Source organism: Balaenoptera ricei, chromosome 18 (genome assembly GCF_028023285.1).
Source record: "Balaenoptera ricei isolate mBalRic1 chromosome 18, mBalRic1.hap2, whole genome shotgun sequence".
Classification (NCBI taxonomy): domain Eukaryota; kingdom Metazoa; phylum Chordata; class Mammalia; order Artiodactyla; family Balaenopteridae; genus Balaenoptera; species Balaenoptera ricei.
Window position 1 is genome coordinate 73,812,218 of NC_082656.1, and position 14,020 is coordinate 73,826,237.

The 14,020-nt window shown below is 49.9% G+C and overlaps 1 protein-coding gene across 3 annotated transcripts in view; it reads right to left on the reverse strand.

Moving 5' to 3' along the window:
* The window catches only part of TMTC4 (transmembrane O-mannosyltransferase targeting cadherins 4), a 62,006-nt gene extending 48,459 nt beyond the window's left edge, over positions 1–13,547 (reverse strand). The window contains exons 1-5 of one of the 3 annotated variants that reach the window (XM_059903034.1): positions 13,302–13,455; positions 12,091–12,403; positions 7,696–7,911; positions 3,831–3,946; positions 2,446–2,662 (exon numbers count right to left, since the gene is read on the reverse strand). In XM_059903034.1, coding sequence (XP_059759017.1) covers positions 2,446–2,662; positions 3,831–3,946; positions 7,696–7,911; positions 12,091–12,141 — 600 coding nt within the window. In that variant the 5' untranslated portion in view covers positions 12,142–12,403; positions 13,302–13,455. Of the gene's footprint in view, positions 1–2,445; positions 2,663–3,830; positions 3,947–7,695; positions 7,912–12,090; positions 12,404–13,301; positions 13,456–13,478 lie in introns of those variants that run through there. The other 2 variants (XM_059903036.1, XM_059903035.1) reach the window with 2 other exon arrangements.
* Between the last annotated feature and the right edge of the window lie 473 nt (positions 13,548–14,020).

A 14,020-nucleotide genomic window follows, 5' to 3' on the forward strand; every position in this document is an offset into this window, starting at 1 on the left:
CTACCCAAGGAGGCACTGAGTTTAACTGTTTGGGGAATGGGCATGGGTACGCAGAGATTTTATTTTTCTTTTCCGATATTTGCATAATATGTCTTTTCAGGCAAAGTTATTTACAAAGGCTATTTTTTTTTCTTACAAATAACCTGAAGCACTCACATCAGAGTTTTCTAGAGAAGTCATTGCAACTCCGAGAATCTGTACAGCAGGAGGTGGTGGCGTTTCCCCACAGGGAACAATCTGCCATAGAAGGAATGAGGGGAAGGGGAAAGGGGGAATGTTTCACCATCTAATTCCTTCAGTGTTAAACTCTGGGTTCATTGGATGGGCAGGGTTATTAAGGAGACCCAAGCTTCCCTCTTTGACACCCGAATTCAAGCGATTTGAAATGTTCACCAATGCTTGGTGGAAAAGGAAAACCTACAGTAACACTGGTGTCCTCAGGGAACTCCCTGGGGCCTCCATCCTGGTCTCTAAACAGACAAGGGGCAAGGAAACCCCCTCTCTTAGCTCTTCTCCCTCCCTTGGTGATCCAACCCACAGCCCAGAGCACAGGGTGCTTCCTCAGTACTGGCCCAGAAAGCTCTGAGCAACTCTCCTTCCAGGGTTTCCGTGGGTGGGCCTGGTTTTTGCTCGCTGTTAAAGTGGGTTAAACGTAGAGTGGGAAATAACAGCGGGGCATAGCGAAGATGAAACAGTCAGTCAAATACTGACTATTTGCCAAAACGAGGAAAGGTGAACATACAAATGATCTGTTTTAGACATGCTATTTTTCCATGACCCATAACTTTTTCTTGCAATTTGAGTTTGAATGGCTTTCATGGAAAGGAGGGAGAGGAGAGATGAAGACATTTTTCAAATATTCCCTTCTCTCCTGTAGCTGGACCTCCCTTGGGTTAACATGTTCCCACATTGCATTTAGCTGGGGTGTGTGTGTGTGTGTGTGTGTGTGTGTGTGTTTGCACACATCCAGTTATACTTGTTGGCATTTCAAATTTTTCTATAAACTAACTTCTCATATTCAAAAGCAGAATTTTAGAAACATTTCTTTGGTTAACAACTCAACTATTTCATTTTGCTTTTAAGATTACACAAAATTAGACAAGGACCAAAACAGTAAACCAGTATTTTTGACAGAAATTCCCTTATTTCTGATCAATGTGCACAACACTATCATTTAGACCATAAAGAGAACTTTCATGGAAACAAATTCTAATTTGATCACAAATCTATCTATCTATCTATCTATCGATAGGTATTTATCTTACAACAGTTCCCAATCCCTTAAGTCCTCTGAATTTGCTGAAGTAAAAAAATTATGAGACTTTTAAAAAAGTTTTCAAGTAGTAAGATATTAGAAGGAGGTTGTGAGAACAATCCTGCAATCCTTTTAATACCAAAGAACAGACAGTTTAACAATACTAACAAAATCAGATGCTAAAGGCAGGAATTCCGCCCAATATTTTGAGACTGACTTCAAGATGCTCAATGCAACTGGTCAAAATGCAGGTATTTAAATACATACGGAACGCAGGAATCTATTGTGGAGAAGCAAGAGGGTCCATGTGGTATTTTATACTAGGTACTTCACACTTCCAGAACGAAGAACTAAAATCAAACACGCTGACTTACATTTTCAAAGGGTTCCATGGCAGTGGGGTAGGGTGGTTCCTGAAAACCTCACAAGTGTTTGGTTAAATCCCAACAGAGTTTGCACCGAACACATTCAGCAGCAGCTCAACGGATTCAAAGCAGGAGCTGCCTGTCTACATGGGCTGAGAAGCCAGGTGGGGAGAATTCACGAGCAAGTCCCAACAGGATGCGGGGACCCGCCTTCCAGGTCAACGCAAAGCATGCTGGCCTCTCCTGGGCTCGGGCTCGGATGACCAGATCTTAAGTTCTATCCCTGCATCCACCAGCTACGTGACTGACCTGGGTAAGTCCTGAATTTGTCCCCCCAGGCTGCTTCCTCTTCTATAAAGTGGAAATTGTTAGGCTGCCCCCGCTGATCCCACGGGGTTTTGGTGACAATCATATTAAGTATGAGAAAGTATTTAGGAAGTTATAAAGCTCTCCGCTAACATCGGAAAATTGCATCAGACCCAACCTGGAAGAAAAGTAATCTCAGACTCTGGTTTTTAGACCCCAAAGCTGGGCAAGACTCAACATTCATACCTTCACAATGTGGTCATATAAGGAAACAGAAAGTATCACCAGAGATCATACCACACGGTCATTATACAGTCTTCGCCCATAGGGGACCCTGTGTTTGCCCTAAGAGGGACCTGTTGGCCCTACAAATCATCGTTCCAAATGTCTGAAAGCTTGGGCTTTCTACAGCCATACGAGTATCCGAGGGAAGCCTGTTTTAGGGAACGAGCCGATACGTGGACAGCCTGTTCTCCTTACACCAGTGCAGAGGCGGGGTGGTGGGCGGACGATACTTACACACTCGGTGTGCACCGGGTGCACAGCAAACAGCAGGGCAGCCAGCAGGGACGACCTGGGGGCCAGGTTTAGCCTCCGGCCCTTACTCGTGTACTGCAGGCCCCCAAAGAGCACGGAGAAGACGTCCACCAAGAGGATGGAGACGCCGCTGTGCAGGAGGATGTTGACCACGTGGAAACTCACGGGATGGAAGCCTCCCGACAAATAGTAGTTCATCCTGCAGTGAAAGAAGGGTGTTCACACCAGCGGTCCAGAAGCACGCGAAACAAAATGCGAACCAGCTGGAGGAAAACCCTGGTGCATGAAAATACTAAAGGGAGAAGAGAAAGTGTGCAAGTTTGATAAAAGTAGCGTCAAGATAAATAATGCCTGTCAAGCTAAGAAGGTTGAAGAAGAGGTAAGAACATAATTAACTGCAGAGCGGAAAATGTAAGATAAAGGCATCTCAGAGGAGTGGGACAGAAAATACTTGGAGAGGAAACGCGAAAGGAAAGCTAGACAGTTTTTTAGGTGCGATAAAGGCAAGACTGTCTCCCAGGAAGATATAACAGACCACACATTACTCAGGCTACCCCACAGGGACCTGGATTTAAGATAGTCATGTGACTTGCTGATTCCCCCACCCCACCCGGTCCCCACCCCCCGCAAATACTCCTTGACAGTTTGTCCACCAGCCTTCCAGACAATGGAGCTACTTCCTTATAATCAGGGATTCTTATTCCTGTTGCTTTTCAATCACCAGTGGTTCCAATTCATCATTTCCATGCTTCTTTGAGAGATCTACACACAGGTATCTAACGCATCCAAGAAACAGCTACGCATGGGAACTTTTGTGAGACGAACAAATCTATTTAATGCAAATGGCTCCCTGATTAATGGGGGCTGGGGAGACTGTTTTAAGCTTCATTTTGTTTTTGCATATTGATGTGGTCACAGGAGGAGGATTTATACCTTAGTTTTTCATAATGAAAAAAAAAAATCACAATTTCATCAGACGCTACATGTTGCCTTGACATATTGTTTCCTCAGTATTAACTCACAAAGGGTCCCACCTCCAAGAACTGTGCAAAAACATGGACCACTTCACCGAGTTATCCCTGCCCAGACCCAGGCTAAACTTCTCGGTGTGGTTCCACCGTCAGTGTCCGCCCCGCCAAAGCGGCATCACCCTAAAGCGATGCTTCCTCAGGCACATTCTCGCCGTCCTCCTGCAACCTAACTCCTAATGGCTGCAATTAGCATGTATTTCTTGGAGACTCATGTAGTGAGTGGCTTATGCGTCCCTCCGGACCACTGACCCAGGACCCCTGTCACATACCACCTGGTACAACGTCACGCACAGGCCTTGGGTGCCCCTCCCACACAGCCGTCCTGTCGCACCTCACCTGAAAGTCAGCACCGTGAGGGGTCGGTAGGACTTGTGGCTGGTGTTGCTGCTCAGCCGATTGCCCCAGAAGTCGTGATGCCACAGGTCCCCGAGGGGCGTTTCTGCTCGGAGGTCCTGCGGGAACACACCAGAAGAGGGATCAGGGCTCCTCCCTCACCCTGGGCGGAAGTCCTCTCTTCTCCGTCTCTCCCACCAGTCCTGGGTCAAGCCACCGTCATCCTCACCCAGGACCCAGACAGGCCTCCTCGCGGGTGCGCTGCGCCCTCTGCCTGCTCTCCAGTAATCCCTCCGAAATGCAAATCGTGTCACCCCACCCACCCTCCCCTTCCAGGACAAAGCCGACGTCCTGACACGGACGCCAGTGTGCGGTGCCCTGGCTCCTGCTGAATTCTGCAGGCTCATCTTGCACACTCTGTGCTCTGCTCCTGGCCTTCGTCTGGTCCCCACGCGACTCCCGCTGCCACCCACCTCAAGGCTGTGCGCGCACAGGTCTCTGCCCAGACGGTCACCCCTCGGCTCCCCACAGCTCAGCTCCTTCCGCCCTTTGTATCTCGGCCACTGGGCTACGACCTTCTTGAGCTGACGCGATTCCCTTCCCTTTGGGGCATCTCGCGCCTGTCCTCACAGCACCTGCTGCAGGGCGGTTTATCATCATGTGACCCCTATCTGTCTGCCCCACTGGACTGAGGCTCCTCGAGGCCTGGGCTTCCCTGCGTTTGGTGGGAGTACACAGAAGGTGCTCAATCCACGCGGAACGCCATGAATGGACCATATAGCTAAGTGAGATCACTATTACCCTCTCTCATACCCAATACGTTAAGGTAATTTACCAAAAATATCCCAGTTCAAACATAAGAGTAAGCATATAGATTTTAAAGTTTCCCATTTTTGATCGTGAGCTAAGCAGATAGTAAAATTACAGAAAAAAACAATTTCCATCTAATTTTTAAGGAAAAAAATTACTAAATATGTTAAAATGATACCTACCATATAGGGTAGTTTAATTTGGTACTGAACTACAGATACTTTAAAATGAATCTTTTGTTTTTTTTACACTTAAGTATGAAACTAGATGACTTAAACTGCGTTTAACAAGAAAGGCACTGGGAGTAGGTATCAAAACTGAATGTTAATTTTCTCTGCACAGCACAATTAAATAGGAATATTTTAGGATCTAGAAATTATGATGTAATAAGCACCGCAGGGTGTAGCAGTCAAGATTCTTCGCTGCAGCAACCAAAACAACTGAGTAACTTAAGTGAAAAAAGGAATGCCTTAAAAAAGATCACAAGGCCCAACGACTCCCAGGTGGGCTGGAAGACCTAGTTTGGGGCTGTGCAGCCAGAAGGGCACCAACAAATCAGACCGCCGAACACCTTGCTGAGGCTGCCCGGCTGCCCGCAGACGCCTCGTCTCTGTAGGACGAGCTCCTGCCTCCAACAGGCGGGCGTATCTGATAGGAGCCCCTTCGCCTGGGTCTGCATCCAAACTGGACAGGCTTTGCGGCTCACAAGTATTTGAAGATGGAGAAGGCCCCAAATGGAAGAAGTGTGTCACATCATGGCCAGTCCAAGAGAGCAACCGGTGTCCAGGACACACAGTGGCATTCAGTGAGTATTTGTTACTTAGGAGCTTAATGACCCAAAGGGAAAAGCTTGGGGACAGGCAGCAGAGGTGAGCTGGTCACCTGACACCCACTTTGAGGGTGAATTTCACTTCCGTTGGGTATCAGCTTCAGAGGCCTTGAGTGTCTGGACCTCCCTCTAAGAGTTGATTCGATATTTCACGAAGGTCGTGGGATCCACCCATTAACTTAGTTTACTCCAGGACCATGTTGGAAGTCCGTGTACTTTTGCATTGTCCCAGAAGTACCTGCTCAGTTGTGAAGGAATTGAGCAGAAGATCTTTCCCTCCATTTGAGCAGAAAATGAACACCAGCAAAGCTCTAAATATTTGATTAGGTGTAGCCTACACACAGCAAGGCACGCCACAGGAAGAAAGGTCAATTTTTCCTCCTAATGATTTATGGAAAAGATGTGTCGTGTCTCAAATTCTTGCTAACTCCGCGGTCTCAAAGAAAATCATCATCTCGATGAAAAAAGGCAACTCAACACTACAAGGAAGCATCTGGAAAACAGTCTTCAACACCAATAAAATCCAGTAACAGCCTGTTTCACATTACCGTAGGCATGGTGCCAATGAACAGAGGAGGGCCTTTCATTAAACAGGAAAGGCAAAAAAGGGGGCTAGCAAGTTAACAAAGGGGCACAGTGTGATGCTCTAGAAAACACTGCCAAGACAATGTGCGGTAGGGCCACAAAATGGCTTCATCTGCCTTTCCTCGCAGAAGAAAGAGAATTACAACCTCATACCTGGGCATCTGATGTACGACACAGCTCCTGTCTCCCCTGCCTCGCTCACCAAAGTTCTTCGACATGGGTCCTGCGTTAACACTTCATATATCCTCTACTTTATAAGAGTGGAAGAGTCAAGAAACTCTCACCAAATGGAATTTTAAAAATAAAGGCATAGCCTCATATCCCTGTTAGAAAAGCAATTCTGTAGCTATTAAGCCACCCATGTGACATAGTTGCTTAGAGCTACACACTTACTTCTTTTTGTTTTAAGCACTGTTTCAAAAAGAACTGAAACAGAAACATCTGCAGTAAACTGCTGGGTGAACTTGAGGGAAATTACAAGTGAAGAACTTGGATTCAAAATAAACATCAACAAGGCTGGAGTCTGCCGTGGAAATCGAGAAAATCAGAAAATCATTTAGAGTATGTTACAAATAAAATATCTGCAAAACAGCGATCTCCTTACCCCTTACCCTCTCTTCCCCGCCCCACAGAACACCTGTTTGTTACGTAGAGAATTTTTCTCAACACTTTCAATATGAAAACGACTCTTTCCGAATTTGGGAAATCCATGACTTCAAACTTTTTAGGAGCATTTAAGGACAGTGTTACAAAGAGATGCTACAATTTCATCTACTAGAGAAAGAGATTAGTAAATTCCTTCAAGTTCTCTTCGCACAGAATATCTGCTGAGTGGTGAGATGGTCACAAAGGCTCTAACCTGTGCTGTTTCCACATTCTTTCTCCTCTGGGCTCTCCCTGCCTCCAAGTTTCTTGTTCTGATTTTCTTTTAGCTCGCTGAAACCTTTTTTCTCCCCTTCCCACAAACCTATTTCTTCTTCCCTTCCTCTAGTCAGCGAGTGAAGGAGAATATCATTTTCCCTGCGTCTACTGGTGAGCAAAAGTGGCTGGGATTTTGCAAACTCAGCAAACCTGAGTCTCCAAACATGAAACATGAGCAGGAACTGCAGCTTCTGCGGGCAGCAAGATCCTGGTCCTCCGCAGCTGTCAGCAGGCTGTCCTGATGCTCTCAGCGAAGGACAAAGAAGCCAGCTCGCTGCCTGCTGCTGCGGATGCACCTTCGGCAGGGGAAAAATGCATGATGTGTGTGTGTGTGTGTAAGGGGCGACTGTTCTGGCCTAGAGTTCTGGAAATCTGTCACAAAACCTGAAATAGTCTGCAATGCCCTGCAAAACCCTGGCCTTGTCATCTTAGAATAATGGTCTCTCTGATACGTGCGTGGACTGGGGCCTCATGTAGGGCACACAGCCAGGGTAAAGCTTGAGGTTAGGCAGAGCTTGGAGACCCTGCTGCCAGTGATAAAAGGGGCCCTAAATCAAGGAGATGCTCTCTAAAAGAGATGGGAAATCCAGAGCACGATGGGGGCCCAGGCAAAGGCTCAGCCGAAGTTCAGTAGAGAATCATTCAACACCGACGCAGAGCATCACGCAGGGACGTAGGCACGTGGTTAATGTCAGTTTACCAAAGAGACGTTAAGATACTAACCTTATTGTTAACGATCGCTTCAGAGTCGTCAAAGACAAAGTCTCCATCGTAGCTACGTGCGAAACACACGAGGGAAACAAATCCCACAAGTAACTTAGCCCAGAGAGGAGGAAGAACAGAAGACGGAATGATGTGATCCAAACTGGCATCCCACTCGGCCATCCTGAAAACTGCGGGCCGCCGGCCTCTCGCTCCAGCATTATGCTGGCTAGAAACCTGCAAGAAAAGTGACACGACATAAATATTCATCAATGCCTTGTTAGGAATGTTTATACAGTAGACATGTTTACCTCAAGTGAAAAAGAGCTAGATAGTCTCATTCATTTATGCTGTGAGTTTATAGGATGTGATCATTAACAGCTTTACATCATGGTTTCAAAACTCGAGTGGACAGAAAAATCACGTGGGACACATGTAGATTCTCCTGGGCCCAAATACAACCTACCAAGTCAGAAGTCCTTGGGCTTCTGATGCTGGATTATCCTTGAGAAACACTGATTTAAGGGAATCCTATGTTTATCAGTCCCATAAGGCAAATCATTTTTATAGTCCTTGAACCAGTTTACAAAGTTAAAAAAAAAAGTTACCATCTTGCTTCTTCCAACCAAGAAAAATCAATAAATATTCATTGTTGGGTCTTAGCACATTGTGTGTGTTCGTGTGTGTGCGTGAAGCATGGTCCTGATTCTGAAAGAGCTTACAGTCTATCTGCAGAACACAGACACTCCTGCCAGTTAAATGATAATCTGGGAGAGAGAGAGTTAATAGAGGTGAGGTCGCAGGGCACATTACCGTGGTTCCCACACAGGGGACAGACAGAGGAAGGAGGGCACACTGCAGACTGACTGGCTGGGGACAGCATCATTCCAGAAGGATGAACTGTACCCTAAAGGAGAACAGGGGGAGCTATTCCAGGTGAGGACACGACCTCCAATATTGGTGAAGGAGTGAAGTTAAAAACAGACACTTCTTTTAACTTTTCCTTCAAAGGGGCATATGTTAAAGCCAGAAATTTCGTTTCTCAGCCTTGCCATTTCTTAGTTCTGTGGCCTTGTGTGTGCCATCTATCCTTAAGAGTCCACTTCCTGTGTACTTTGCAAACCAAAAGAACTTTCCAGCAGTGAGAGTTGCCTAACAGCTTCCTGACTTGGAACTTGCCCAAACAAATATCAAACTCCCCCTCCCCTCCAATCACACTGCATCTGTCCCCATTCTCCACATCCTCAATAGGCACTTCCTTTGGTTCTACCAGGATCACGTCTGGGTCAAACTGCTTAGAGGTTCCAATCCTGTGTAACTTTGGCCAAGTTACTTCACCTCTCTGGGCCTCAGTTTCCTCACCTCTAAAATGGGGACGATAACTGGGCCCCCCCCTTACATGGTCGTCATGAAGGTTAAGCAACACACCCACCTAGAGTGCTTAGAAACACTGCCTGGGTTTAATGAACGCTGAGGGAAGGTTACCTGTTATTACTAGTACTTTCTTCAAAGAGGGAGAAAACACAGGCACAGAACTATTCTCTTTTGAGAATCCCCTGGAGTATTTGGTGTACTGGTACTGAGGCTCTCATCTTCCCCAGTAAGGGAGCAGGGCCCCACTCCTTCATGCTGAGATGGAAGAAAACCCCAGGCCCCTTGATTGGAGAGGCAGTTTAGATGTACAGCTGACCCTTGAACAACTCAGGCGTAAGGGGCACTGACCCTCCTCGCAGTTGAAAAATCTATGTATAACTTATTATAAGTTCGTATCTGTGGTTCCTCCCCATCCGGGGACTCAATTAACCACAGATCTTATAGTAATGTAGCCTTTTTTTATGTTTTATCCTCGCCATGGGGCATGCAGGATCTTAGTTCCCAGACCAGGGATCAAACCCACGACCCCTGCGGTTCTGTTTTGTTTGTTTTTAGTACTGTAGTCTTTGCTACGGAAAATAATCTGCATATAAGTGCACCCACGCAGTTCAAAACCGTGTTGTTCAAGGGTCAACTGTATTTGTTTACAGGTCTCCAAGGAAATACCCCAGATTATGGAATCAATAAGAAGTCAGCCCAAGAGGCCATCCGAGGTCACAGGTGCTGGAAAGCGGTTCAAGTTTACAATCCGGAAATGAAAGGCTCTGCAACTGTCTCGGCACTGGGCCCTAGAGCTTCTCCACCTGATGTAACTCATGCTCTCAGCAAGTGCGGGGGGGCGGGAGGAATATTCCAGCCACTATCTGCTGCTTTTTTTTTTTTCCTTTTCTTTTTCACTGAAAGGATAAACCACTGGTCAAATCCAAATCACACTTGCAAACACGACAGAGGTCACAGGGGACACAGGCCCCAACCACTGTGTGTACATTTCAGCGAAAGAAATTACCCCTGCTACTAAAACTAAAATAAATAAGTGAAAAGGACTGAATAGTTAGGAAGTTACCCTGACTTAACATGGAGGGAATAAAAGCGTTCTTTGATTTACAGAGTGAATGTGAAGGAAAGCAAATACTCTTTATCAATTTTAAATGCAAAACAGAGCTGTGAGCTGATAAACGGTCCCATAACTCATCTTGATGTTATCTGCTTCAGGCCCAAATATTTGAATAGTGTTTCACAAACGGTTCTGTGAGGTTCAAATGGCCCTCCAGGAAGAATACTGGGTCAGGAAATAATTTGTGCTCCTAAATTAGTTGCTGAGCCTCCCTTTTCAGCTCAGATTGTTTGTAACACACACCAATCGCTTTGGTACTCAGGCAACAGCCGAGGCAGACGGAAGGCAGACTACAGATCCGAACATCTGGGGTGCCCGGGGGGGCCAGGCCTGGACTCCTGGGGGAGTCAACAGAATGGGTGAGGCAATCTCAGAATGAGCGCCCCCTCTTCTCTGGCAGGGAGATTAGGAAGACTAGCATCTGTCCCGTCCCCATCCCGGCTGGCTCTTCCCTCCTCATTGCTGCGTCCCTCCCCTGGTCGCCAAGATTCTCACATCTCTGCTGCCCCTGAGAACACTCACAAATGCCCTTTCCACTTCAGGCGTGATTGTTAATGGGTATAGGAGGATGGTTCGGAAAACATTGTGGATTAGCAAATGCGATACAGGTACAGTGCGTTAGGAACCTCGGTCCAGCCCAGTGGTTGAGAGCACAGGCTCTGGAGGCACACAGATTTGGACTGGCTACTGGCATGACCTTGAGCTACCTAGTCTCTCTAAGGATCCATTCCTCATCAGCACAATAGGGTATCACTACTGACTCCAGCAGGTTGTGCTAAGGATTAAATAAAAGCATATGTGGAAACAATTAGCTCCCATGACTGTAATCATTTTGGAGAGATTAGTACCAAGTGACCAGCCCCTGACCTCCTGTCTTGGGATCACCAGTGTTGCCATTCCTGAAGATGCGCTAACCAACCAAGGCCAGCAGTAGCCCATCAGGTGACCTGATACAACTGAGAAAAGGGCACCCTTCTTTTGGGCAGACCCGGTGCACTGCTTCCCTGGCCAGGCATCTGTATGTCCTGCATAAAGTGCACAGCTGTACACCCTGATCCTCTTCCTCCAACAGTAGATGGCCTTTTTTCTGCAATGTTCCCAGCCAGGCTTGGTGCTCAGGTAAAAGCAGCCCTGCCGGCATGAGGTGGTACATGGAGGGAGACGGGTCCCCTCCACCTTTTTTGTATCCAGGCCATGAACCAGGAAGGCACACGTTCTGTTTCTCTCCGGATGGGCCCTGGGAGGCATGGCCCCATTCCCCTTCTCCAGGGGATGTCCTGCCCAGGAGCCCCAGGTGGATAGTAAGTTTGCCTTACGAACTGAGAATAAGGGAGCAACAGAGTGGCCTCAGGCTCAGCCCAAGCAGAGCTCCAGCCAGTTTTACCAGTGACAATGCTGGCGTTCTGATTCCTATCTGACTCCTGTATCGATCTCCCACTGTGTTGAGACTTGACTAGCGCCTATGAGTAGTTGGACTTGGAACGAAGCAGAAGTCTCTTTATTCTCAATTTCTCAAACTCCTTATATCAAGCCTCTATGTTCAGGGGGTTAAAACAAATTAACCGATCATCAATGAAAAGGTCAAAAAGACCTTGAACAGGGATCCTATGCCACCTCTCAAAAGCAAACAAACATCAGTCACTGAGCTGAGAACCCTGGGGACCTGGTGACAGCTGACACAGCAGCCTGGACTGCAGTAAAGAGGACGGCAGATCAAACCTAAGTGATCCATGGAAAAATCAGCAGCCACCTACTAAAGAATATTCTTCCCCCTACACTGAAGGGCCTTCTCGCATCAGGCTAGCCTTTCTACCTCATCAGTAACAATCCACCCACACACCAGTTGCCCTCTGCCAGGCTGAGATGAGACAGTGCCTCTGGAAATCAGAATAAAGAACACAGCCGTTTCCGGCCCAGCATGTGGAGACCTGAGTTGGCTGCTCCTCTCCTGGGGCCCCCAAGGCACGGGAGACAATCATCTCTACCGCTCTCCACCACGCAGCGCTGAACACAATGCTACTCGAGGTATCTTCCTCTTGTGCTTGCCTTCCCAGTTTCTTAATTCAGTAACACATGAGGGCCATGCCTGCCAATAGCAAGAATGACTGCGGAGGTTTGACATTCACAGTTCCACTGTCCCAGAAAGTTTCCAGCTTGCTAGCTTGTAGCCATTTTCCCATCTAAGTCGGCCGGTGTCACTTTACCCCACCTCCATCTGGGGCGCGCCAGGCACGGTCGGGACTGCGGGAAGAGGGGACAGGGAGGGGATCCAGTCAGTCCTCACTGTTCACTGTTTCTCAAGAAATTCTCCCCATCCATCTGCTCTCCGAGAGAAAGAGCAGTGTGGCACGATTCACAGTGCTCCGGCTAGATCTTTCCTCTAACTCCTCCCTTCTCTTGTGTGTGGTTAAAAAAAAAAAGAAAATACACACAGCCTACAGTCACAACATCAACAAGACCAGAAGCCCCGCGGAGTTCGCTGGAGGTGAGACGGCGGTTACGCCACCTGCTCTGCTTCCCCAAATTCCAAGCCCGCGCAGAGAAGGGGCAGCTCGGTGGTTCCGGGCGCCCCGACCCAGGGCACGCCGCTCTGCCCGGTAGCCAGCGCCGAGTGGCTGGCACTCGCGGCGCTGCAGGGGAGCCGCCTTTAACCCAGAGCAGGCGGCCGAGCGGCCCGCCTGCGCCCAGCCACCGCCCGCACTGCGGCCAGCTGGCGGCCAGGCGCGGGGTGGCGCGGGGCCCCGCGGCCCGGTGGCCGCTCCGGGGACACGCCAAAGGCGCCCGTGCACCCGGGGTCGACGGAGCGCCACGCTGCTGGAGCGAGCAGGGGCGGCGATGAGAACGCAGGGGCGCGGGCAGGCGGAGCGTGCACTCTCCACGCCGCGCCCTTTGTCCCGCGTGCTGCTTACACCCGGGCGCATGGCGACGGGGCCCGCATCCCCGGTGACCCCGGCCCCGGCCACAGCCCGGGTCCCGGAGCCAACTCCTCCAGCAGCGTAGCCGCCCGGCCCGGGCCGGACCGCGGGGCTCGGGGCGCGGCGGCAGCGAGGAAGGACCCCGCGTCCGCTCCGCACCCAACTCCGCTCGCCCCGCGGTACTCGGCCGCGCTCGGCCCTGCAGGGGCCGCCCCGCGCGTTACCTGCTAGGAGCCCGAGCGGCGGCCACATCTCCCTCCCCGGCGCTGAAAGTCCGGCGGCTCTCGGTACCAGCCCGGAGCCGGGCAGGGGGAGGGACCTCCCGCGCCGCTCCCCCGCTCTCCGCCCCCCGCCCGCGGCGCCCCGCGCCTCCCGCACAGTCCTCAACTCCCCACGCGTACTGGCGCTCACTCTCACACTCCCGCCTCGGCCCGCCCCCTCCTCGCGGCCATTGGCTGCTTCTGCCGTCACTTTCACGCCGCCGCCGGTCCCTCTTCAGGTCATTGGTGGGCGCGCCGGTGACGTCAGGCCAGAGGGCGCTAGTCGCGGTGGAGGAGTCGCAGGGACAGACTGACTCGGTGGTCGAGGAGGAAGCGGAGTTCTGGGCGCGGAGCCCTGGGCGCGGAGCCCGGGCGGGGGCGGGGCCGCGGCGGGAAGGGGCGGCCCCAGCCTGGCCCCGGCAGGCGTGCTGCGGGAGCGGGCCCGAGCGGGGTGCCGCGGGCGCATCTCCCTCCCTCCTGCTGTCCGCCGCGCAGGAGCCTATTCCTGGCCTGTCTCGCGGTCCTCGCGCTGTCGGTGGCGCTCGGCGGAGGTGCTGCAGGGTCCCTGCAGGAAAAGGAGCTGGGTCGTAACGACCAGAACTCTAGACTTCTTCCTGTCTGGGAGGAGTTGTTTCAAGTGTGTGTCTCCACTTTCTGCCTCTCAGGAAAGAACTGAAACTGCG